Below are 25533 nucleotides of genomic sequence, written 5' to 3'. Positions count from 1 at the left end.
CACATGCCAGGCAATTGTCGGGAGGTGTCTGTTAAAAGGCACATATCTACACCCCGCATTAGACAGAGAAATCACCAACCATCTCACTGAGGTAGAAGAGGGAGGGTTTGACCTAAAAAGCCACAGGTTTATCAAACTCCTCAAGTACCTGCAACTGTATTTTATACCAGTTCAGTGGGTGTTTCCGTAGTCGCTTCAGAAACATGTAACCAGTACAGGCTTGCTTTTTTCCTCTAAGAAAGGAATCACACTCACCAAGCATTTCTAGAGTGGAAGTTTAAGGAGACTGTTTAGGGAAAGTTTGGGTCCTTAAGCTGTGGGAGAGCTTGTAAAGGGAGGTGAGGGTTCCAAGGCGACAGCTGATCCCAGGCAGATCTGGTGCCCATACCACCCAATGAATTTCACCAGGTCAGAACACCAGAAAGCAATGGCAACAGAACCACCACAATGCTCCTGAGAAAGTTTCAGTGTGTCACTGCGAAACCCACCTCCTACCCTGAGCAGCCCCGGCAGGAGAGGCACGTTTGTGGAGAAGGCTGCCCTACCCCAGGCTTGAACGTGGATGCCGGAGGGGGAGAGAGGGCAAGACGTGACGAGGGAAAACAGACCTCCTTTGTCCGTTTGAGGATCCATCTGCTGCGAGTTTCTATTTGATTCATGAGTCTTCACTTTTACCTTAGGTCAGAGAACTAGACTTAATATTCAGAATTTCTTTATCAAAACAACCAAAAAGTATTCTCCTTCCTAGAGACAAACCACTATACGTGAAAAGCCACTTCTAGGTAAATAAAAGAGCAAATATATTGTGTAATAAAATGCTGTGTATTTTATATAACAGAACGTTACAAAAATTCGCCAAAGTAGAAGGAATTCCCACTTAGAACTCATTATTTCTTAATTAGGGAGTTTGACAGGGATAGGTTCCAGTGAAGGTCCAGTAATGCACAGTATTAATTCTTGGTACAGTTTGGAATTAAGTCACGCTCCAAGCGGGGCGGCAGTGGAGGAAACTTGCTACCCAGTTGTTAAGACAAAAATCTTATCTACTTAAATAGTTCACTATTGTGAAAAATCATAGCGATACTTTTTTTGGCAGAGAGGGGAAAAGAAAAGAACACTGAGATCATTTTTCCTTTCAGAACACCTCTAAGACACAAAGCTACTCAAGGGAATGAAAGCACCAGGTTAGTTTGGGAAAGAAAATATAACTGTACAAAACAAACAAACAGACAAACAAAAAACAAGTAGTGTGTTCCTGGCATGCAGTGAGGGAAAAGTGCCCAAAGGAGAAGTTCAGAGAGTGAAATGTTCTTAGAAAAGCAGGGGGAGAGATGAGAAGTAGATGAAAGAAGTTTCTTGATCATTTAAGAAAAGATTAACAGTTCAGGGAAAGACATGGCATTCTTAAACTGAAAAACCCAAGAATGTGGACACTGAACATGCCAATAGGAACATATTGTGGCCCAGGAAACGTTAGAGGGTGGAGGGGGTGGGGGGAAGCTGTCACACATGTAAGGACATGTATGTGCATATAACTGGGCCTGGAGAAGGGACATGGGGTTTGGGGAGGAGAGTTTGGGATGGATCCTGCCTAAGCTTCTTCATCCACAGTCCACTCTATTAATTCAGGACAAGATCTCTGGGATCCTGGAAACACATCAGACTCATTCTTCTGGAATGAGAGGAGAAAGCTCCTCTCCTCTCATGCTTCCGTCTAATAGTCTGTTTCTCATCATCCTGCAAGGCCTGGTTCAAGTCCTAGCTTTCCAATAAGCTTTCCCTGACAAGTCGTCTCTGCATGGATTTCTCTTTCTGGGAATCCCAGCTTGCTAACGGAAGCCACGGAATTTGCCTCTTTGCTAGTCTTGCTTCTATCCTTTGTTCCTTAGATTCCTGTGTGGTATTTCTCCTGCCTGCCTCACATGGAGAAGGATAAGCCATGGCTGATTCATGCCTTTGAGGGTTTCATCCAGGCTCATGTGAGAACCAGTGCTTGAGAATTTTAGTTCAGTGTGGTAAGTGACAAAAGGACCCGGTAATAATACACCTGTCCTAAAAATCAGGTGTATGGACTGGAGGAAGACTTTTAATCGCTTTTTTTTTTTTTTTTTTTTTTTTTTTTTTTGGTGATGATGATGGTAATTATGGGCACTTTGGAAGGGCAACTTGAAAGCCAATAGACATCACAAGAGAAAAACTTGTTTCAACTTCCTTATTTGTTCAGCAGTGGAAAAAAAAGAGGGAGAGGAGAAACAAATTAATAACAGCTTATTTCTCAGATTTTATCTAAAGAACACACACTTTAGTGTTTTTTTTTTCCTTAAACTAGATGGTGTATAAAGGCTTATCTTCAAACACTAGATTACAGACACTACTTTAGATTTAAATTAAAGAAAATTAAATTCAGGCTTGAATAAACACCCTTCTGGAAGGATTTAAAATATTTCTAAATCTCCAAAAAGAAAATCTATCAGAGTTTTAAATCAAGTAAGATTTTTAAAATTTATTTTTAAGTTTTATTTATTTGAGAGAGGGCATGAGTTGGGGGGGAGGGGTAGAGGAAGAAGCAGACTCCCCGCTGAGCAGGGAGGCGGATGTGGGGGCTCAATTCCAGGATCCTGGGATCATGCTCTGAGCCAAACCAACCACTTAACAGACTGAGCCACCCAGGTGCCCTCTGTTTTGTTTTGCTTTTTAAATGATCAAACAAGATTTTAAACTGATTAAACTTCATGGATTTTGAATGAGCTCATAAAATTTCACCAGTTTTAGATGTTCAGTACCACTGGATCCCAGAGATGGTACAAGGATGTCACATCCCTATAAATACCACACAGGTGTCCTAATAGAACACTGATCTTACCACACAAGCATGGGCCTCCTAAGAGGCTATTATTAGCTCAGATATTGGCATCCTGTGGGTATATAATGAAATTAAGAGTCTTGCTTGCATATGAGAAATTTTATATTCAGAATGCAATAATATTCTGTTTTTACAGTCCATTTATATTTTGGTATTTCCACCCCATTTTTTCTCTGGTTATTTCCACCATCAGACGGTGAGGTAGCTGAGGCAGGGATCCTTCTCCTTTGCCAAGAAGCAGGGTGAAGCTACTTTCTCTCGTACAAAAGGATTCTCAGTTAGGGAAGGACCACTGTCTCTACTTTCAGGTCACTGTACCATGCCATACCCCACCGTTCAGATTTTCTGATTCAGTGACATTGAAAGTGAATGTATATTCTGAAAAGTGGTCTTAATTTCTGGTTACACTAACATCGCAGACGGTAGAGACAAAGGCACCTGAAAAATTTAATGAATACATTTGCCATCAAACCATCTCATTTCTAAAAGATTTCTTCCTTATAACTCTCCTGTAGGCTAGCAAGTATTTTGAAAAGCCCATTATATAAAGATGCCCACAGACCATGGATCACAAAGATTTTGCTTTCCTCTTGTCACTGTCAGGGGTTCCTACAGAGAAGGGTGGTGGTCTCGTCAACCGTAACAAACATGAAACAGTCTTGCTAGAAAGCCCGGTGTGGGCCACGTCATTCTATAGGTACTAAGCAACTATAGTTTAAAAATAAGCCAACCTCTCAGAACCTTGATTAATAAACCCCTACGAAGTTAGCATGTTAAGAACATAGTTGATATTGACACACTCCATAATTTAAAGTATCGAAGTTTCGGATGTGATTTAACCTGGAGAATACTGCCCAACTAGAACTTCAAAACGCTTAGGAAAAGAAAAGGCTAACATGTAGGTCAAAGGTCTACTTCACAGAGAACAAGGACTCACATTAAAAACCAGAATCCCAGCCAACCTAAGAATGCTGGGACCTGCTGGGGCCTGTCTGTACTCCCCATGTCTGAAAGTGTTTCCTAGCACTTCCTCGGCAAGCAGGATGCTATTTGCCCCTCGTGTATTTTCACAGAAGTCCATTTGCTTTCCTTCTCTGGCCTCTTTGCCATGGGCTATGTCCATCATCGGGCGCGATCTATGTGGCAGAAGTTAGTTCAACTCCCCAGGGACAAGCCTCTGAAAGCCAGATGGGTTATTTAACACCAAAGTTTTCCCCCTTTCTTACAAGAAGGACTTTCAGCGACCAAGCTTTCCTTTTTATCCTGGTAACAGTTTTTATATTCCAAAGAGCGTTTTTAACTTCGGCAATAAGAACTGGAAAGACTTTGCGTTTACCTTTCTTGATCCAGTTCTATATACTTTAACAATCCCTATAAAAAACAAATTGGGTACTGATCACTGATGACTTATGGCAACAGCTGGATTTCAACAAAATTTGGTACAATTTTCAATACTGTTTAGTTGAAATAACACAAAAATGCCAAAAAAGATAAAATGGAACATTACTTTAAAAAAAATCAATGTAAGCATAAAAAAGTCCTAGAATGCAAAAAAGGCCATGAACTAAAATATCAATGTGAGTGGACTGGCAAAGAAATTAAGGAGAAATTCTGAACACCAGCGCAAGCTGTAGGAGTGATTCTGCAGTTCTAACTGTAACATGTCCTTTCATGTCAGAAAGTATAAACCTCAACTGCTTTTATCATAGAAGATTCTAAAAAAAGGTTCCTTAAAACCATGCAGTTTGGAGTTTGCTATTTTTTTCTTTTTGAAAAATACCATTTCTATGGGCAATGAAAAACTTTCAAAGTACATTTTACTAAGCAATTTTGAGCTTCTAAATGACTCGTACACGGAAACACTTCAGCTATATGTTTAAAAAGCCCTGGACGGGCAGAACAAAGGAAATAAGGATGGTTTCCCTCATTAGGTTATTATTAGATCATTTCCACTGGATAATGAGCCCCAGATAAGGCAGTGTAGAAAGCTGCACAATAGTGAGCCCTGCCATGTACCTTTTAACAAACCCCTGCCCTCCTTTTTTTCTTCCTCACGGGTTTAAACCCCAATCTCTTTAACAGAATGAACAACACCATATACAAAGAGGCAGTCAGAATTTGTGTTATTTTCTTCTCTAAGTGAGAGCAATAAAGCCTAAGGAAAATAAACAAAGCGAAGTTTCCAGAGCCCTCCGGTTTTCAGGCGTGTGTATCTGGGTAGCCCCTCCTATCTATCACGGCCAATCCTGACACCTTCCTGGTGCAGAATGACAGGAATGCCCGGCACCACAACCACTATTCTGGGGCAATAAAACACTCAGAAAAGCACTGGATACCCTCACTCTCATTCTGTGATGCCCCCAACCAGCTCCTCCAACGAGCATGAACACAAAGGAAGATTGCTTTGAACAAACCACGATCATATACTAACCAAGATTTTTATTATGCTAAATTCCAAAATCACTTCTCCAAATGGAAAGAGCGAGGGTCCTCAATCTTAATCTCTAACCTTCTTTGTGGCATTGACCTCTCCACCTTTAACAGACATTTGCATATTCTATAACTGATACCAGAGATGAAAATATGAGTAAAGACGATGACTGCCTGTAACCATTAAGAATCAACAGGACTAAGTTATTATGGAACACTGGGTTTTCCGCAAAGCTGAGGTTCAGTTCATTGAACAGGTCTGATTTTAGTTTTTTTGTGTGTGTGAAAATGTTTACTCTTCCTTACCTTAAATAAACTGCCAAACAAACTGTCATTTTCTGTATGTGACTCACCCTCCGAATTATGAATGCGGTTTCTTCTTTTCTGTGCTGGATAGAACTCTGAGCCTATACTGTATGGAATGCAGGGGTAAAGGAAGGGCGATACAAGCAACAACTCTGGAATGTGTGTTTAAAAAAAAAAATAACAGTTTGATTTCAAGTCAATTGCCTTTTGTACATAAAAGCGTGAATAAAACTAGTTTATGACAAACTGAGCAGATATTCTGGGAAATTGGTCAGTAAGCCAAACGTCGAAGCAGTTTCTCCTGGGAGGATTTTTATATGGACACATACTTACTCATACATACTCCTCCTCCCCCCAACACACACAGGCACACACAACACCCCCGCTTCACCATCTCAGTGCCGTCAGACTGGCCAGCAGCACTGGAAACACTCCCTACACCACCTGCCTCATTGACCCAAAGTCTCCAGGCACCCTACGTCCATTCACACTCATCCATTCAGCTAATTTGCACAGACTTTTTCAATGGTGTGTGATGGAAAACCTCCTCACACAATTCCAAAGTGTCTTCTAGAAATACTGAGGCTGATCCTGGGAGCAAGAAGGTATCAAATTAAAAGCAAGGCTTCCGCTTCCTCAGGGTGAACCCTATGGTTGTCTACAAACAGTAACGTTTTGCTTTCCTCAGCTAAACTTAAGTTTCTCATCCTCCACTGGAGGTACAAGAGAGACAGAGAAAAGATAAATAGAATTTTCTAGCAATCCTGCAGCAAAAGCAAAGGCTACCGAATTTCCCAATCCAGGAGGTTATTAACATCATGGGTCAAAAAAAAAAAAAAAAAAACAAAAACAAAAACCATCATGGGTCATTAGCATCAGTGCATATAAAACAAAAAATTCAATCCTTGTTTGGTTTACAATCTGGTATGTGCACGATCCATGGAAGCCTACCATAACAGAAGTGCTAAATGCTGAAGCTAGAAGGATCCAGAAAGATCACCTAGACCAAACATGGAAGCAAGAATGACGTAGTTCATAAGGCTTGGCAGTGGCATGTACCCATATATTACCAAATAAATCTGTCCAGTAAGTACAGTGAAAGTGTTAAAGTACAAATAGTGCTCAGAAATGAATTATCTAGGGAGGTTTGGGTGGCTCAGTTGGTTAAGTGTCTGCCTTCTGCTCAGGTCACAATCCCAGGGTCCTGGGATCGAGTCCCACATCAGGCACCTTGCTTAGCAGGGAGTCTGCTTCTTCCTCTTCCTGCTGCTCACCCTTCTCCCTCTCTGCCTCTGACAAGTGATTAAAATCTTTAAAAAAATGAATTATCTGAATTTTTTTTTCTAGAGATGTTATTTTTGAACATTTATATAACTAGTTGTGTAATGCAATGTCTCGGTTAGTTAAAGAGCAAATCTGTGCTTCAGAATGTATACAATGTAAGCAACTACATTTTGGGTTTTTTTTGTAGTTTTCTCTAAGAGGCTCCCCTACTGGCACTATAATTTCAATGCGTTACAACACAGGAGGGCCTGACAGTTCTAAACCATTCTCCATTTTGAGGCATTCTTTGGCATTTTCATATTTTTATCCTTTAAAGTCATTGTTCAGGGTTTTCAGAAGGATTGAGACAACAAGTGTAAAATAATTAGAATAGTTGTTGGCATTAATCATTGTTGAATAATGTTATATATATTATACATAATATATTTATATATATATACACATATATATAATGAATAAATATTAAGTGTTATTTTGATGTATGGGAACTAGAATTTTCCATCTGGGTAGCATACTTTGTCATGGTCCTATCTTCTTCCTTAATCTTGATTTTTTTTTAAGATTTTATTTACTTATTTGACAGAGAGAGAGAGCACAAGCAGGGGGAGCAGCAGGTAGAGGCAGCGGGAGAAGCAGGCTCCCCATTGAGCAGGAAGCCTGATGTGGGGCTCCATCCCAGGACCCTGGGATCATGACCTGAGCCGAAGGTAGCCACTTAACTGACTGAGCCACCCAGGTGCCCCCTTAACCTTGATTTCTGAATAAAAAATTTGCTGTTTATGGCTGCTGCCTCTTCTTTTGCTAATCTTCTTGCTCAAAGTAGAGAGATGATAGAGGGATTATTGAGACATAAACAGTTGGTTCATGCCTCATTCTCTCCACCTCTGCAGAACTGAGCTCCTATCTTTGCCAGTAGCCCTTCTGTGTGTCCCACTGCTTTCACTTTCCAATGTCTGTCCCCACTCTTGCCAACACAGCGTCTTCTCACTTCTGGGTTTCTTCTTTATGTTCCTTTTTCTTCCAGTCTTTCCCCTTAGTTTTTGTCTCATGTACAAACAGCCTGACTTTTACTGACAGTGACTTTTCTTTTTGCCAGTACATTAGTTAGATCTGAATTTTTTTTTTCCTATGCTTACCTGGTTACTGGGTTCTTGGAAATCTTTTTGTTGCAAAGATATATGTATATATATGTATATATATATAAACATATACATATCTTTAGTATACTATGTCTATATTAAATTTATATATTGTTTGTTTCCTTCTGGGGAACAGGAACATTTAGGTAGTGCTTCCTAATTGGGAACTACTTGAAAAAGCTGGACAATTGCAGTAATAATAGTAACCACATCACCACCACAGTGAGAGCGGTAACAATGAAAACAATCATTACTGTCCTTATTGTGTTGGTCAGAGTGATTTACCTGGATGATCTCAATTATATCTCACACCACCGCTATGGGAATAGACAATAATCCCACCTGAGGGTAAGGAAATGCAGGTGTGAAGTCAGGGGCTGTGCTGAAGGCCCACTGACAGCAACAGCAGAGTTGCTCAACAGGCAGTCTGACTCTAGAACCTATGCTGTTAACCAGAGAGCAAGATTTCACTGGGCCATTAGTCTAGATCTACCATGTCTGCCAGAATCAAAGAAGGGATCACCGTACATTCTCTTTAAATCAGCATAACACAGTGAGCACACATACCACATTTCAGTCTGAGTCATCTAGATTACTAGAATATTTCTTCTAGTGTTGTGAAATTCTAGTAGCTAAATCTCTAGTAGAATAACTAATTATTGTACCTTATATTTTAAAGGTGAGAAGATCTTGGGGAGAAAAAGCTAGGTAAAACACTCCCAAATCACTAAAATACATATAGCTTCTTCCAGGATTCTAAGAATTTTTAATAGCTCTAAAATGAGAATGACGTAAACAAAAATCACTGTTATTCATTAAGGATAAAAGAATTCAGAGAATTTTGAAAATAATTTAAGACATTATAGAAATTTTTATATTAAAGCAAGATATATTGAGAAGATACTCAAAGGCTAATGGACTCCCACAACTGGCTATACAAAATCATTTAATAATAGTGAAGCATTTTTCATAATGCACTTAATATTTGTGAAATACATATTAATCAGATGTTATTTATCCAAATCTGGCCATAAGGAGTTTATAGCATATTATGTATCATTATCCATCATCACACTAGCATGTTTCAAGTTAATAGCATATAATTATCTGGCTTGATCTGTGGAAGTTGTATTATATCTAATAATCTAAAATTGAGTCAAGTGCCATTATAGAAATATCCATATAAAATAATATCTTAAGCATGGAAAATGGGTTCTGAAATTCCACTGGAAAGACCATCTAACCAACGGCTGCACAAAAACACAAAAACATTTTAATGCAATATCCAATATGCCCAGATGCAATGAAATCTATGAGTAGAGAAGCAATGCTGTATTTCATGCTGTGTGTGTCCTTACTTCATTAACATAAATAGATTTTCCTTCTCCAAACTGTCTTTTCTCCTCCATTTCCATACTTCTCTCTATTCTAACACTATGCTTATACTCTGATAGCTGGTTAGTCCCCTTAGGAATTGTTTCTGCTGTGCAAGCTTTCAATCTGAGAGGAGAAAAAGAATAAAAATAAATTTCAAGTGCGTTATTTCTCAAAGTCTCTAAGATATAAGACCAGTTTTTTCCCCAGTCCTTCCAGGACTGACAAGTCAGCAAAATACAATAGTAATGTATTACAAAAGATGAAAAAAGAGAGTATAAGTCCCATTTCTTAAAATTATTATTTGATTTAACCAACATGAGTTTTACTATTGACATACTATATAAGTTTCTAAACACTTAACTTGAAATTTCTGTACTTTGCTCACTGTGGAAAGGTAGCCAAGAGACTGAAGATGGGCTTGGGCCCAGCAATCACACACAATGAGGTAGCTCTCACTCTGACGTGCTTCACCTGTTTCCTTCTCACCTTCGGGACCCAAAGACCTTCTCCTCAAGGAGACCTGGATGCTCAGTAGAGAATAGGACCTACCAGGGTGCCCTATGTACTTCTCTCATAGTGCTCAGGAGACTCTGCCCTTCACCAATGAAAGCTCTACCAGCAAACGGACCTTGTTTGTCTTACGATTTGTTTCAAGGCTTAGGACTATTACATGCATTAATAAAGTCTTTTCAGGGGCGCCTGGGTGGCTCAGTGGGTTAGGCCTCTGCCTTGGGCTCGGGTCGTGGTCTCAGGGTCCTGGGATTGAGTCCTGCATCGGGCTCTCTGCTCGGCGGGGAGCCTGCTTTCTCCTCTCTCTCTCTCTGCCTATCTTTCTGCCTACTTGTGATCTCTATCTGCCAAATAAATAAATAAAATATTTTTTAAAAAAATAAAGTCTTTTCATCACTCTTCCTTTTATTCCTTTACTCAACTGATATTCAGTTGAGTTGTACATGCAGAAACCTAATTCTTTCCTAGGCAGCTTTAAAGTTCTGGAATCAGAGATCCAGTAACAGCCAGCCCTCTAATAACATATACTATCTGTTCTAAGACGGTTTTGATTTTATAGCCACCAAATATATCAAACCTTATAAATCAGGTTTTTTTTAAAGATTTTATTTATTTATTTGACAGACAGAGATCACAAGTAGGCAGAGAGGCAGGCAGAGAGCAGGGTGGGGAAGCAGGCTCCCTGCTGAGCAGAGAGCCCGATGTGGGACTCCATCCCAGGACTCTGGGATCATGACCTGAGCCGAAAGCAGAGGCTTTAACCCTCTGAGCCACCCAGGCTCCCCTAAATCAGGTTTTTTTTTTTGTTTTTTTTTTTTTTTATATATATTTTTTTAAAGCCTTTATTTATTTATTTGTCAGAGAGAGAGAGAGAGAGAGTGAGCACAGGCAGACAGAGTGGCAGGCAGAGGCAGAGGGAGAAGCAGGCTCCCCACAGAACAAGGAGCCCGATGTGGGACTCGATCCCAGGACGCTGGGATCATGACCTGAGCCGAAGGCAGCGGCTTAACCCACTGAGCCACCCAGGCGTCCCTAAATCAGGTTTTTTTTTTGAGAGAGAGTCTAAGAGAGGGATGGGGGAGGGGCAGAGAGCAAGAGAGAAAATCTTAAGCAGGCTCCACACCCAGCACACAGTGCAATCAATGCAGGGCTCGTTCTCACCACTTTGAGATCATGACCCAAGCCGAAATCAAGAGCTGGGCACCTAACCAACTGAGCCGCCCTGGTGCCTGTATAATTTAGGTATTTTTATACCAAAGGCAAAACCAAATTTGAAAAGATTAATGGAACTGGTCCCATAAAATTTTAGTTTACTGAACAGGAAAAAAAAAGAAAACACCTAAAAATGATAAGCTGGAGATCTATCTATAAAATATTACAAAAGTTTAAGAATCTTAATAAATGAAATAAGACAAAGATGAATACTGCCATGAAAAGAAAAAATGATTTATCTTCTCAATTAAAAATGTATATGCAAACAATAAAATCTTGTACCTGCTAAAATGGCACTTTTTAAAAGATATTATCCAATGTGTTCATGCTAATATGTAGCCCTTCCTTGTGTAAATATATAACAAATCTTTAAGAGTCTAAAACAGTTTACTTAGCAATTCACAGTTAAATTCATTCAAAGGAAGTAATTAAGAATGTAAACACTCATGGTATTGCTCTAGCTATCTAATAAAAGGGAGAGTAGTTACATAAGATATACCTATCAAACTGCACAGTCATTAAAATGATGCTGTAGAATAGAATTTATTGATGTGGAAAGATGTTTACAATGTATTCACAATCTATTGTTACCGAAAATAACAGGTTGCAATACTCTATTATACAATACGGTCCCATACTGCCTATCTAGAAGAACATATATCAAAGTAATAATAAGTATATGAGATCTTTAATTATTTTTGACTGTTTTCTAATTTATCTGCTATAACTATTTTAATGCAATGAAAAATAAGATTAAAGATATTAAAAAGATAAAAATACAAAAAGAACATCTTCAGTCAAAAAGCAGTGATAAGGGAATTAATTCAATTAGTGGCACTAGTAAGCGTAGATTGTGATTGAAAGGATTTGCAGTAAATTAGGAGACTATTTATTTTATTTTATTTTTTTTAAGATTTTATTTATTTATTTGACAGAGAGAAATCACAAGTAGGCAGAGAGGCAGGCAGAGAGAGAAGAGGAAGCAGACTCCCTGCTGAGCAGAAAGCCCGATGCGGGGCTCGAACCCAGGACCTGGGATCATGACCTGAGCCGAAGGCAGCGGCTTAACCCACTGAGCCACCCAGGCGCCCCTAGGAGACTATTTAAATTAGGAGACCCACTTTCAGGTATTTTTCAGGCACATTTGCATGATAATGATCTGCTAATCACACTTATGCCTGTGTATTCCTAAAAACAGTACTGACAATGTTCAACTTTCAACTTTTCTTCTATCTGACTTGCATTTACATTATGTTTTGTCCACAGTTTAAAAATTAGAGCCCAAGAACTGGTTCTTAGAAGTAGTACCTCCAAGATGCATGGAGTGGTTGTCGATTTGATCTCTCCATCCTTGGTAGGTCGTTTAGTTCACGTCTATCACACAGTCTACTTGTATAGCTACGATAATTACACTGAAGACAACAGCATTATCAAAAGGCTGTCCAATGCCAACAGTTTGAGCACTTCTCACTCTCCAGCCTCTCACGTCATTGACTTTGGGTTTGTCATTCCTTTTTGAATGGACAGAGGCCAAAGCAGAAAACTTCAACTTCAGGGAGCATTTCAGAGCTTTTTGAAAAGAACTTCAGAGATGATTGGGTCTAACCCCTTGATCTCATAAATATGGAAACAGAGGCCCAGAGAATAAGTAAGTGAAGAGCCAAACCAGAACCAGGTTATCTTGTCTCTCGGGCCAGTCTGCCTTCAGCCCCCATCTACTACTTCCACCCAACAACTGGGTTTTAGTCTAGAAAGTCACTGTCGGACTCCAGGGTTGTTGAAAAGAGCGTGTATACAGACCTTGCATCTGGTAGCTGTAGGGTGCCTGTCCGGGTTGAGGGGTACCGAAGCTTGTGCCGTAGCTGAGAAATCCTGTCTGTCCGGGTGACTGAGACTGTGACAATCCACCTTCGGTCTTGATGCCTGCCCACAATGCACCTAAATCAGTTAGTGATAGCTTATCTATCTGTTCGTCTCCAAAGCTGGTCAATACACAAAAACACTCCCACAGCTGTTGAGTCACAAACGCTTCCCAAAGTCATCTCAGTTATCAAGGGTGTACAGGCATAGACTCGAATACCCGAAACTAGAACTTCCATTGAAAAAAAACCAAAAACAAAAACAGAGGAGTATTACAGATTTGACTGATTATTCACATTGTCCTTTTCCTGTTTTTCTGGTTTACATTTTCTATAAATTTTAACTTCTATGCTATCGTGTCTATATGTAGTTTTTTTTTATAAGAGATTAAAAGAGCATCTCTTGTAGTCAAGAGATGGCCTTAATTAAACTTTAACTAGATTATTCTAAAAGTCACTACGTTGATTAGTGTCAAAATTCTCTTTTCTGAAAAGAGATTAGTCTCTTGCCTTGCAGCATTCCCCTCCCACCCCATCTTTTCCTTACTCTTTCTGCCCAAAGTTGATGTTAGCACACAACTCATTTTGAAGTCAGAATAGGCACAGAAGTAAGCAAGCCTGGGGGGGAACCTTCACCCAAATACCCAGATCCTACCGGAAAGGAAGCACAAAGAAAGGAGATTATTAAAAAACCGAATCATGAAGAGTTGCACAGTGTTTTATAAACAAGTGAAGCTGACCAGGAGATTCCTTTTTGTCCTTGTAGTTTCAAGAATTTATTCCAATTTTACTGTTTTAAGTGTAGCCTAAAGTTCACTTTTCTTTCTCATCATGATAATATAATGTATTTTTGGCCCTCAACTACTTCCCGAAGCACCAGGCTGACGTCCGAATTTCAGGACTTGGGGGTTGGCAGTAGAGCTGTGTAGGGCTCGGCCCTGGATTATAATTAAAGACAGTCATGAAAGTTCACAACTGTCCTTAATTTCCACAGAAGGAAGAGAGAAAAATTTCTGCCAAGCGAATTCACATGTTTGAATAATTTTACTTTGCACTTAAGATAAATGGTATCTTTGGGATCTAGAATACACAGTAGTCTCACTGTTTATTTCCATTTTAGGGGAATTTCATCAGTAGAATGAAATTAGGTAACTTTCCTAAGGCGGTGGAAGAATCTGACTCTTGGCCGAGAGAGCCTATTACAATTCCTGGAGTATCTCTAAATAACCTCATAACGACCTTAACATTTAAGTCTTAACATAACCTTAACATTTTTTTTTAAAAGTGTGTTTTGGTTTTTTTGTTTTTGTTTTTTTTTTCATGTGCAGGCATTCCCAAACCAATGAATAACCCGTACTTATAAATGGTCCCTGGAAAAACACCTGGCTAAGGCAGGTGGTTTGATGGCTCTAGAAACTCCCTTCCTTTCCTTGTCACCAACAGGGATTTCCCCTTCTCTCTTTCCATTTGAGACTCTTATTAATCTGCTTTTAGTCTTCCCTGGTACCATCTTTGGTTTTAGCCTGGAGGTTCAATCTTTGTGATAAAAACAGATAAGGAAGAGCAAGAAGAGGCAGAAAACACCCTTATCTGCACCCTTTCCAAAGGCTTCCACTGACAAGCCTGTGAACTCATCTTACCGTTAAGCTCCATATAGATCAAGAGAATAGGAGTGTTCTGCTTTCCCACCGATCTATTGTTCACACCATGAGAAGATTTGCTTATCTTTTCTTACAGGGTCTAAGTAAAAAGTAGGGGGCACAAATCCTTGGAGAGAGTCTTCTTAGACCATCTGGACCTTGACTACCAGCCATTAAAAACCCAAATGTATGTGTTCCTCCTTCACAAGCAAGCAGAGGGGAGAAGGTGGTCATATTTTTCAAAGCACTGGGCCAGAATGCTTGGCCAGAAGCCCTGGGAGCATCTCTCTGTACTCACGGCCCAGAAAGAGAAGAAAGTGATTGGGGAAAACACTAAGGACTCAGACATATTTGTAAGCACAGACAGCCCAGAGGCCAAAGGCCTTGACCAAAGTGCCACGCTCTTAACCATCTCCTGACCTATCACATTAAAATGCCATCCTCTACTAGTTGTGATGGGAATCTCAGCACCTCTGCTCATCTTCCTCTCCTTGGAACACTTACTGCAGACAACAAGGACATCTACTAATGGTTCAGAACGGGAACAGTCCCAGACCAAGAAAGAGGCAAAGAAAGAGGCAAGAAAGAGGCAAAGAGCCCTACCATGACTCCATGGGGAGAAGAAAGAACTAGAGGAGCTGTGTGCGTGACAGCCCAGGCCGTGACATGAACGAATGGCAGCTTCCCGGGGCAGCACTGGTAAGGCTACAGTCGTTTAGTACTGTTTGGGCCGGAAGATACATTTACACTTCAAATAATCAGCTTATCAATCCATTTTGAGAATATAAATTGGCACCGCCTCAATTCACATTATAGAGTTGAAGGTATGCAATTCAAATCAGAGATCCTTTTTCCTCTTTTAAGGCAAGAATTGTTTAAAAGTAAACTACAGATAAATTTGATCTGTATCTGATATTATTTTCAAAATCTTTTGTAAAAGTTATGGAAATAAAAGAATTCTAGCAAGTCCGTTTTTTGGTTGTTTCTAAAAACTGGCTTAAAAATACCTACCTAGAGAACTTTCTGTTCTGGATAGTTTTGAAGTGAAACTATCGAGAGTGAAGTCATATATAATTTATATTTTAATTTACATATATTTTCTAAGAAATTTATATATAGTTGATTGGTTGGGATGGAGCTAGAGAATAAAAAGGAATAAAGTAATTTGCCTTTCAATTATTAATGAAACGTTTAAATGCTTATTTCTTTCAATATGCTGCTATAAACACAGAATTACTTATTCTACCTGTCTTTCCCCCCAAACTCTCATGTACTTTTTCTTGATCACTCGATTTTATTTTTCCTTAAGGGAATGTTAATAATTCGTATTTTTTCTATTCAAAGTGCAATTTGCTTAAATTATCATTGTAATTCAATTGAAGAAAAGGTATCATGAAATTCTAGGATTTCTTAAAATTAAACTTTGGGGTTTTACTGGATTTATTTTTAACTTACAGGCATTGATCCTTAACAACTGAGTTAAATTACACCAAGATAAAGATAATCTCCAGGTGGGAAGGAACAAATAGGGATGTGAGCTTTCCATGTCTCCTGCTTTGCCTCTTTCAAGTGCAGCCCAAGCTGTGATATATAGATCATTTTTCCTAATGGCTGATCCTGCTGAAATCTGAAAGCACTGCCACCCTTCAGTTCAGAGCAAGGGCTTGTTGAATTCTGTTTGTACTTCCCTAATCATAGGTAGGCATCTGAGAAATAGGAAATGAATCTTCACCCCCAAAGACTCCATTCACTGAAGTTTTATCGCAAATATGCACCAAAATACTTTGGATTCCAGAACCAAGTGCTCAAGCGGCAAATTAAAAGTCGAGCTATAAATGGAAAAAAAAATGAGAGCAAGAGGGCTTATGACCCGGGCAATCTAGTTGCCACTGCTGACCTCAAGATAAGTAGCCACCACTTCTTACAAGGCTCATTCAAAACAAGTGTATGAAGAATTCAGACACAAAAGGTGGTAACACTTTCTAAAGTGGCCCCAGATGAGTGTCTTTGGGTACCCACTCCTGTGAAACATGCACACACACAGGCCTGCCCATTCCATCCCAGCTACTGAGGTAACAGGATTACTCACCATATGAGGAAATTCCATATGGCTGTCCCGGCTGTGGGTAGGTGGCGTACGCCGTCGCTTGTTGCATTCCTGTGGTAAACTGTGTTTGCCCATATGCAGCCATAGTTTGTGAGGAAGGGGTAGGGAGAATATGTGGGTATGGTCTGCTATTTGTCAGAAATGACAGAAAATAGAAAGCCCATGCATTAGATGGAAACATGCAAGGTAACTGATTAACAACCATATTACAAATTGCAGTTAAAGACTATCTCCTTAAGTATAACTTTTGAATATAATATACAAAGTACTGAGATGCTTCAGTATCTCTTCTAGGTGATGCTCCAAATAAATCTGTGTAAACACACTGAAGTCTCTAGGAAATGAGCTTTAGTTTAAATTAAGACATAACATGTGGGCACAAAACATGACTTGAAATAAGGTAAAGGTTACTCAAAAAAGTCATTTATTGAGAGAAAATACATCTTACTTGGAAGGATAAATCTGTGGTGGGGAGAACTGGTGAGTTGGTCTTGGGCTGAAGCTACTGCTCCCAGTTGCTGAAAAAAAAAAAAAAAAAGAAATGCACGATAATCACAGCAAAATACAAAATAGGTCGAAAGCATCGGTCTATTTTTGAACTACACGTAGAGACCATACGAAATTGCAGATATTCGGCCTGGAAAAAAAAAATGGCACTTTCATATGCTCAACCTAAGAGAAAGTTAAAAAATATTGAACGACCTATGAGAACTGATTAAGGGGTTCGAATATTAAACTAACTCTTAGAAAGTAGTCCCTGTCATCTGAAATACCGGTCAGTGGCAGTTCAGGAGAACAAGGCGTCCTGGCTACTGTTCGGAAGGACCTGCTCAAAGGGGTGGGAGGAGGGTGAGTTTGCAGGGCTGGGCGGGACCCAAAGGTCTCCTAGCCTATTGTGTGGGCTTGGAACACACACACCTGATAATGGATTACAGAGCACCACCCCCGCCCAACCCCCCAACCCCCCACCCTCCTTCTAATCTGCTCTCAGGTGAGTACAAATAGGGCCAAGCCTCATTTGCCTGTACTGCTTTAGCAACATTTTTTAGTAAAAATGCATTCCTATAGCGCTCTTAAATTTCTCAGGTTGCAAACTAAGCCTGTTTTTTCTTGCACTGAGGCGGTGTTCCTGCACCTTTCAGTTAAATGTGCTCAACTTCAGTTAATTCCACTAAAAAGGTTTTTGTTTTTTTTTTTTAATTTAAAGACATTATTCAAGTATTCAAGTAGAAGTTCATCTCTTTATAATCACATGGACTTTATTCAGTAGGTCTCAGAAAATGCACTAAACTCTATCAAACATTCTTTTACATCCATTCTGAACTAGAGCAAAAATCCATTTTTGTGAAGATAAGGCATTAAAATGGTAGTTGTTTTATTTATTGAAAATAGGAGCTATCTCTTTCACGTGCATATATATTACACACATTTACACTTTATATATTTATATATATACACACAGTATATATATTTATATATACACATATGTGTTTCTAAGTATATGTATAATATACATAAAATATATATTAAAAAGATACCATATCTATATATATCCCCCCCACCCCAGACTCTTCCTATCCTCTACCTATCCTCTACCTCTGAGAAGCATATTCTTTGGGTACAATTATAAGATATAATATGTTTATCTTTTCTCCCACTAATAATCCTGGTGTTCACAGGCTCTATTATTCAGTAACTATACTGTGTATTAAAATCCTTCCGTAAGGTTCCATGCATTCAAAGTTGTATACGTTTTTCATGACGTCACATCAGTACATTTATATTTCTCAAATTTAATTCTCCATTTGTGTTTGGGAGAAGAGTGATAGAGTTGGACCAGAATTGTAATCGATGAATAATTCTCTCCGTGTAAAGCAGGGAGGCCTAACCCAGGACAGCAGAGTAGCTCAAGATGAGCACAACTCTTACACATAGGCTGCCAGACGTTCCCCCATGCGGCTCTCAGTCTGGCAGAGCCAGGGTCTGCATTAAAGCGACGGCAGGCCAACTTGGGTGGTGCCCCTCCCTCACCCATCAGCGGGCCCACATTGAGTCACTGCTCTGTACCAGGCACCAGGCAAGATGCCGCAGATGCAAACATGCAAAGACAAGTTCTCTCTGTCCCATGTGGGGAGGTTGACACACAAACAGTTGTGAGAGGATTAGTTAAATATTGCAATTTATAGAAGGGAGGGATTAGTGAGAGAATACTTGGACAACAAGGGCTACCACTTGCCCAGGTCATCCACGATGATAACCTTTCCTGCTCCGCTTTGCTAAGCCTGGAAAGAGACCAAGGGCAAAGGAGATTTACCCCGCAGAGTAGCTGGAGAGGACGAATACATTCCCTGGACAATCACAGTTAAAAATAAGTTAAAAAAAAATAAATAAATAAAACCAGAACAAAAACCCAGTGCAACGCGATGATGGAAGCCACAGAAATCCCCTTCATGCTTTTCCAGCTCTATCCCCGTTTTTTTTGTTTTGTTTTTTTCAAATTGTGGGTTGGGACCCATGAAAACATCATAAACTCAACTTCACAGGTTATACTCAGCATTTTTTTTTTTTAACAAACAAACAGAATAACAGAATGGTGCGTATCGGAGTTGTTACAGAGGGTAAGGGGAGCTCCATGATGCCTTAAGAGCAAATGCATAGTTTAGGTGTGTACACATTAAAGAAAGATATTTGGGAGGCTGCTGAGTGTGGTACCTAAGCACAGGTTCTGGAGTCAGAATTTAATTTCGGCTGACACTGAGGTTCCAAATTCTTGGTTATCTTGGTCAAGTTGCCTGACCCCACTAAGCCTTGCTGTGTTCCCCTGTATGATGGCAAGACCACCACCTACCCCTCCCAGGATCATTTAAGGACTAAATGGGATCATTGACAAAGTGAACAGTGCAATGGGGAATGTTAATTAGCTCAGATCTCCAGAGTCCCATGATTTTTGCCCCAAATTTGCCCTCCCTTCTGCATTTTTAATTCTACTCAATGGACAGCTTCACCACCTGTCCAGCAAAATACTTAAAAGCAGGATTCTTTGTTCCCATTGTACACCTGGGGCATAAAAATGAAGTAACACACCCAAGCAAACAAATGGGAAAGCTAGTATTTGAACCCATGTCTGCCCGACTCTCTCCCTCAAACATACTAGCTCCTGACCTGCTACACAGAAACTAACACCCTCAAAATCATCTCCTTTCCTCTCTTCTATGTCATGAGTGTCGAGTCACCCATCCCAACTCCAGATATTGCCTGTTGAGCTGTCCTGAATACTCCACACCCACACCCCAGTCCTGGCTCAGGTTCTCATTAGTCTCAGTCCGGTTCCCTGTAGGCCACTTGTCACCCTCCACACACTCCTGCCACAGCCACCAAAGTGATCTTCCTTCAACAGAAACTTCAAGTCCATTCTCCAACCCGCCATGTCTCAGCTGTGCTCACATTATCTCTAGGAAGAATTCCAAATTCCTTGGCAGAGTACACGAGGAGATGGAGGCATCCACCCTCTCCTGGGTTTAGTAACCTGTAGCCTCCTTGGGCTTGAGGATGGCCGGTGGGCGCTGTGTATTTTCGTGTTTGGCTCGTGGCTCTTCCTACCACATCCTCTGCCTTGTAAGACCTTCTTTCCCCTGCTTGACAAACACTTCCTCCTCTGCTGGGACTGAAACATCATTTTCTCTTTAGGATAATGTCTTCCTTCTCTTACTTTCTTGGAGTGTTGTAAACATTGGCAATGTAGCACTTAACCACACTGCATTATAGTTAGCATGTGTAAGGTAGAGATGTTTCCTCTGCTAATTGTGAGCTTCTGGGGCCCAGGACCTCTTGTTTACCTTTATTTCCACTCACCTGACAGGGCCTGGTATGTGGTAATTATCAATAAACAATATTTGTTTGATTATAGTATGAGATTTAGGTCATTAGCAAAGCAGATTTTTTTTTAAACCCCGATGATATGAAGGATGGTTAAATTATTTTAAGTCATATATAAACATATATAATAAACCTGATTTAGCTCTTTGGCAATATAATTAGGAATGAATAGTATTCCTTGTAAAATACATGTAAGTAAGAACCTATAATGCTGCCCAAGTATCTTGCTACTAATTACCTAACCACATGCCCCTAAAATGATTATTTAATGCCATAAAATAAGCTGTATCTTTTGGGATTTCCCTAAACCCAAACTCCTACAATTTTGTGTGGCCTAAAGTCAAGAATCTTGCATCTCATACCTCAAGTACTTCTCCTCCTAATTGCCTAAAACACCTTATACTTTTTACGTAATAATTTAGGAATTCAGATTGATTTTCATTTCATGAGATCAGAATAACCAGAATAACCTAGATCATTTGTCATTCTTCAAAGTAAATAAGATGGTTATTTTGGCAGAGTAATTCCAAATTACGCTTTGGGAACACATGGGCAACTAATACCTCTCTCTCTGTTTTAGCACATTTGTTTCCTATTATTCCATTCTTTCTCTTCCTTCTAACATAGAAGCTAAAGAAGTTCCCCAAATCTTGTTGTAGGGAAGGGAGGACCCAAGCTTGAGGAACTACTGAGAAAGTCAATAGAAATCCCTAAAATAGCACGTCTTCAGTTTACTACTCGCATCTTGTGAATGTCAACATCACTCAGCTGGATAAGCAAGTCCAAAGATTAAATGTTTTGACTCTTGGGGCACCTGGGTGGCTCAGAGGGTTTAAGCCTCTGCCTTCAGCTCAGGTCATGATCCCAGGGTCCTGGGATCGAGCCCCCCGCATTGGCTCTTTGCTCAGCAGGGAGCCTGCTTCCCCCTCTCTCTCTGCCTGCCACTCTGCCTACTTGTGATCTCTGTTGAATAAATAAACAAAATCTAAAAAAAAAAAAAAAAAAAATTTCACTCTTCTCTTTCCATTTTATCATAAATTCGGCCAGCTCTCCCTTCAGAATATGTCCTATACCTCACTGCTCTCCTTTACACCTCTGTTCCAATTGCCACAGTGGTGGCCACCAGACGATGGCAGTCAGGACACCCCCGCCCCCGCACTTGGCTCTCCTTCCACTCTTCTCCACTCCTTTCTCCTAGTGGAATCCTAACACATTTAGTCCTGCCTCAGTGGCTCTTCTAAGAAGGACATGAGCTAACACAGTCTTCTCTCTCCTGAGCCAGAGCAACATTGGTCAGTTTCTTAGTGATCCTCCTCTGTCTTCCTGAAGCATTTTCACACAAGTGAGCTCTCAAAAGAAATACAAATTATGTCACAACTGCCTCCAACTCCAGCCCCATTATCCTTCTGTTACATTTAAATGAACCCAAACTTATAAATAACACTTGCATACATAAACTCAAACTTATTCCCATCACTTCACTAAGATCCCTGCTCATATGATTTCCCCTCAGAGAGGTTGGTCTTCCCTCTACAGGAGACCCCCAACCACTCTTCACTGTTTTATTTGAGCTGCTTTGGGTTTTTGTTTTTTGTGGGTTTTTTTGTAGCCTAGTTACTTACACTACCACTTACCTCTTTACTATCTGTCTCTCCCACAGAATGAAAGCTCCATGAAGGCAGGGACCCTCATCTTCTTCATCACTGCTCTATTCCCACTGCCTAGAACACTACCTCACATATAATAAGTGCCCTATGCAGAACTGTTGAATGGGTCAGACCCCAAAGTTACATCTTTTAGGAACAATTAAAAGACAGAAGCCCTATTCGTCAGACATGATATTTTTTTTCTCCTCTAGAAGCATTCCTGTTCCTATTTCTAATTTTCTTTCTCTCTTTTTTTTAAGATTTCGTCTATTTATTTGACAGAGAGAGAGAGAGAGAGAGAGATCATAAGTAGGCAGACAGGGAGAGAGGGGGGAAGCAGGCTCCCTGCTGAGCAGAGAGCCCAATGTGGGGCTCCATCCCAGGACCCTGGGATCATGACCTGAGCCGAAGGCAGAGGCTTTAACCCACGGAGCCACAGGTATTTTCAAATACCCCCAGACATCAACATTGTATGATCAATATTATCAACTGGCACTTCCTGTAATAAGTTAATAATAAACTTAAGCTTTGTGGAAATGGAAGAAACAGAAGGCAAAGACAGTTTGCAATTGCTAAACACATTATTTTCAATCCCAATTATTCTTAACATTTAGATCATTAAAATATTACTTTTCATTGGTAAACAATAAATGGGCAGAACATTAAATTTTAAAAACATAATATACGGGGCGCCTGGGTGGCTCAGTGGGTTGAGCTGCTGCCTTTGGCTCAGGTCATGGTCTCAGAGTCCTGGGATCGAGCCCCGCATCGGGCTCTCTGCTCCGCGGGGAGGCTGCTTCCCCCTCTCTCTCTGCCTGCTGCTCTGCCTACTTGTGATCTCTCTCTCCCTGTGTCAAATAAATAAATAAAATATTTAAAAAAAAACATAATAAACAACCTTGCAATTTTCAGTTCAGCAACATGCCTTTGAAAATCAGCTGCTTTCCTCTAGTCTCCCCGAACCAGGATACCTGGTGATTTCCCTGGAAAAGAGGGAGTCTCATTGCCTCCTTAATGCTTTAAGAGCCTCACATTCCACAGAGGAGGAGACAGCTACTACCAGTGGTCAGAACAGCTCTGTTTCCCTCTTTATTCTTGTTGCCTATTTCCTTGAGACACCCAGAATGATTGGGATGTGCATTTTAAGCCATCATGGAGAAGCAGCAGTAGTGACTACAGAAGTGAAGACCATTTTGGAATCAAATGCTTGGAGATTAGTTTCTCATTCCTTATAAACCCTAAAGCCTGGCCATAGTTTTTGCATCTTACTCAAGGGAAAGACAAAAGAAAGAAGGAACAAAAAAATTAAGAGAAAAAGCTTTATTTTTCCTATACCTGGACCTGACTTCCCCAGGTCCACTCTATCCCTCTCCACTGCGCAACACGGAGAAGTCATCGACCGATAACAAGAATCCCCTATAGCTCCAGTCTCTTCACCAAATGATCCTTTCACCTTCAGCTAAGCCTTTTTCCAAGGACCTGCTTCTCCTGCATGTCTTTTCAAGTAGAGCCTACTCACACTCTCAGATTCCGATACGACGGAGACCTGAAAAACATAACCCCATTGCTGCTTCTTCCAAATTGTTTTGTTTTTTTTCTCTCTCCCATGAAACCCTTCCTTCTCTAAGGTGTATGACAATTCTTTAACATTTCATGAATGACCCACCTCCTACAACACTGCCTTGCATTTATCAAAACCTTTATATTTAACTCTGTTCCCTAACAAGTCCCAATGTTATCTTGGGTTATGGGTCCAACTCTTCTCTCCTTCTGTCTAGGCCTCAACTCTGGCCTTCTACTCCAACCATCAAGCTCAAGACCACATTGTGGACCTTTCTTCCCCCCCCACATTCCACAGTCTCATACCACAACAGCATCAACCAATTCATTTGTTTACTGAACCAACATTTACTGACCAGCGTCCACGTGCTTAATTCCACGATGGCCACCGGGATAAGTGTGAACAAGCCAAACAAAATCTCTATTCTCATAGTACTATGGTTTAGCATGAGGAAAGACAATGAAAAGAAACTTTAAAAGTAGTGATGAAGGCTGAGGAAGGGAAGTATGGAGGACTAACTACAGAAGCATGGGGTAGTGGCCTCAGTGAGTTCTGAGACTAAGGAAAGAACATCCTCTTCTGCCAGAATTTTCTTTCCCTTATTCCCATCTAATCTGTTCTCCAAACTTATCATAGATGCAGGACCCCTGACATCCTTATCTTCTCTCATTTGTTATCCCTTACCTTTTTTTTCAATACTTATCCCAGGAGGTTATATGAATCATTATTTAAACTCTTATCATACCCTCAATTCTCTTACTTCCATATTCTTCCATGCCTGACCTGCAAAATCCTTAACCCTGATCAAGAAGGGTGGTGGGGGGCTGGGTGAGGCCTGGTGGTGGGTATGTATGGAGTGGCACTTATTGCATGGAGCACTGGTGTGGTGCATATACAATGAATTTTGAAACACTGAAAAAAATTAAATTAAAAAAAAAAAAGAACACACACACACACACACACAGAGAGAGAGAGAGAGAAAATTATCTTTTGACCTGGTAGCAAAACACTTGGAGAGAAAAATTGCTCTATGATAAAGGCTCCACACTCATAGTTCTACCCTTGTGTGGACTCTGACTCTACTGCCAGCCTTCCTTTGTGTTCCAAGCAACCTCAGGCTTCCCAACTCCTCGTGACATCTATTTCAATCTTCTCCATCTCTTCCAGCTCATAAGCCTAGCACTATCCTCACTTTGAGTTGCTTCAGAGGAAATAGTAGAAACCTTCATTCATTCATTCATTCATCTAGCAAATATCTAAGTGCCTAATATGCACCTCTTTCAGGTGTCAAGGATACAAATGAACAAAACAAGACAAATCTCTACATCACAAGCTTACATTTTGGTGAGGTGAAACACCAACCATAAACCTAATACATGAGTAAATGATATGGATTATAAAAGGCTGTGTTATTGGTGTGGTGGGGGGGTAAGGTTGTATTTAGCACATCAGAGAGGCTGAAAGCCTACAGTGAGAGTTTTGCAACACTGAGTAGGGTGGTCGAGATGGGGGCTGAGAGTGCTTCATAGAGAGGGGGAGATGAGAGCACAGACCAGAAGGTGGAGAGGGAGTCAGGCAGGTATACAGAGAGGTGCTCCAGGCAGCAGAACTGCCACTGCAAAGGTCCTGACTGGGAATGTCTGGGATGTTGAAGGACTAGTGGGAGGGAGGCAATAGGTCCAATGGGGCTTGTGGCTATTGCAAGGACTTAGCATTTACCCAG

The 25533-nt window shown here is 40.3% G+C and overlaps 1 protein-coding gene across 13 annotated transcripts in view; it reads right to left on the bottom strand.

Annotated features, from left to right (window-relative positions):
- Window positions 1-25533, bottom strand: part of EYA1 (EYA transcriptional coactivator and phosphatase 1) — a 361580-nt gene that overhangs the window by 116681 nt on the left and 219366 nt on the right. For 8 of the 13 annotated variants that reach the window (XM_047727622.1, XM_047727625.1, XM_047727629.1 and 5 more), the window contains 3 exons: window positions 17176-17245; window positions 16710-16855; window positions 12922-13059 (listed from right to left, as the gene is read on the bottom strand). In XM_047727622.1, the coding sequence (XP_047583578.1) occupies window positions 12922-13059; window positions 16710-16855; window positions 17176-17245 (354 nt within the window). The remainder of the gene's footprint in view (window positions 1-12921; window positions 13060-16709; window positions 16856-17175; window positions 17246-25533) is intronic. The other 5 variants (XM_047727635.1, XM_047727631.1, XM_047727624.1 and 2 more) reach the window with 3 other exon arrangements.

This window comes from Lutra lutra, chromosome 4 (assembly GCF_902655055.1).
Source record: "Lutra lutra chromosome 4, mLutLut1.2, whole genome shotgun sequence".
In the NCBI taxonomy this organism is placed as follows: Eukaryota; Metazoa; Chordata; class Mammalia; order Carnivora; family Mustelidae; genus Lutra; species Lutra lutra.
Note: the sequence above shows the minus strand (reverse complement) of the source record. Positions and strands in the feature narration are given on the sequence as shown.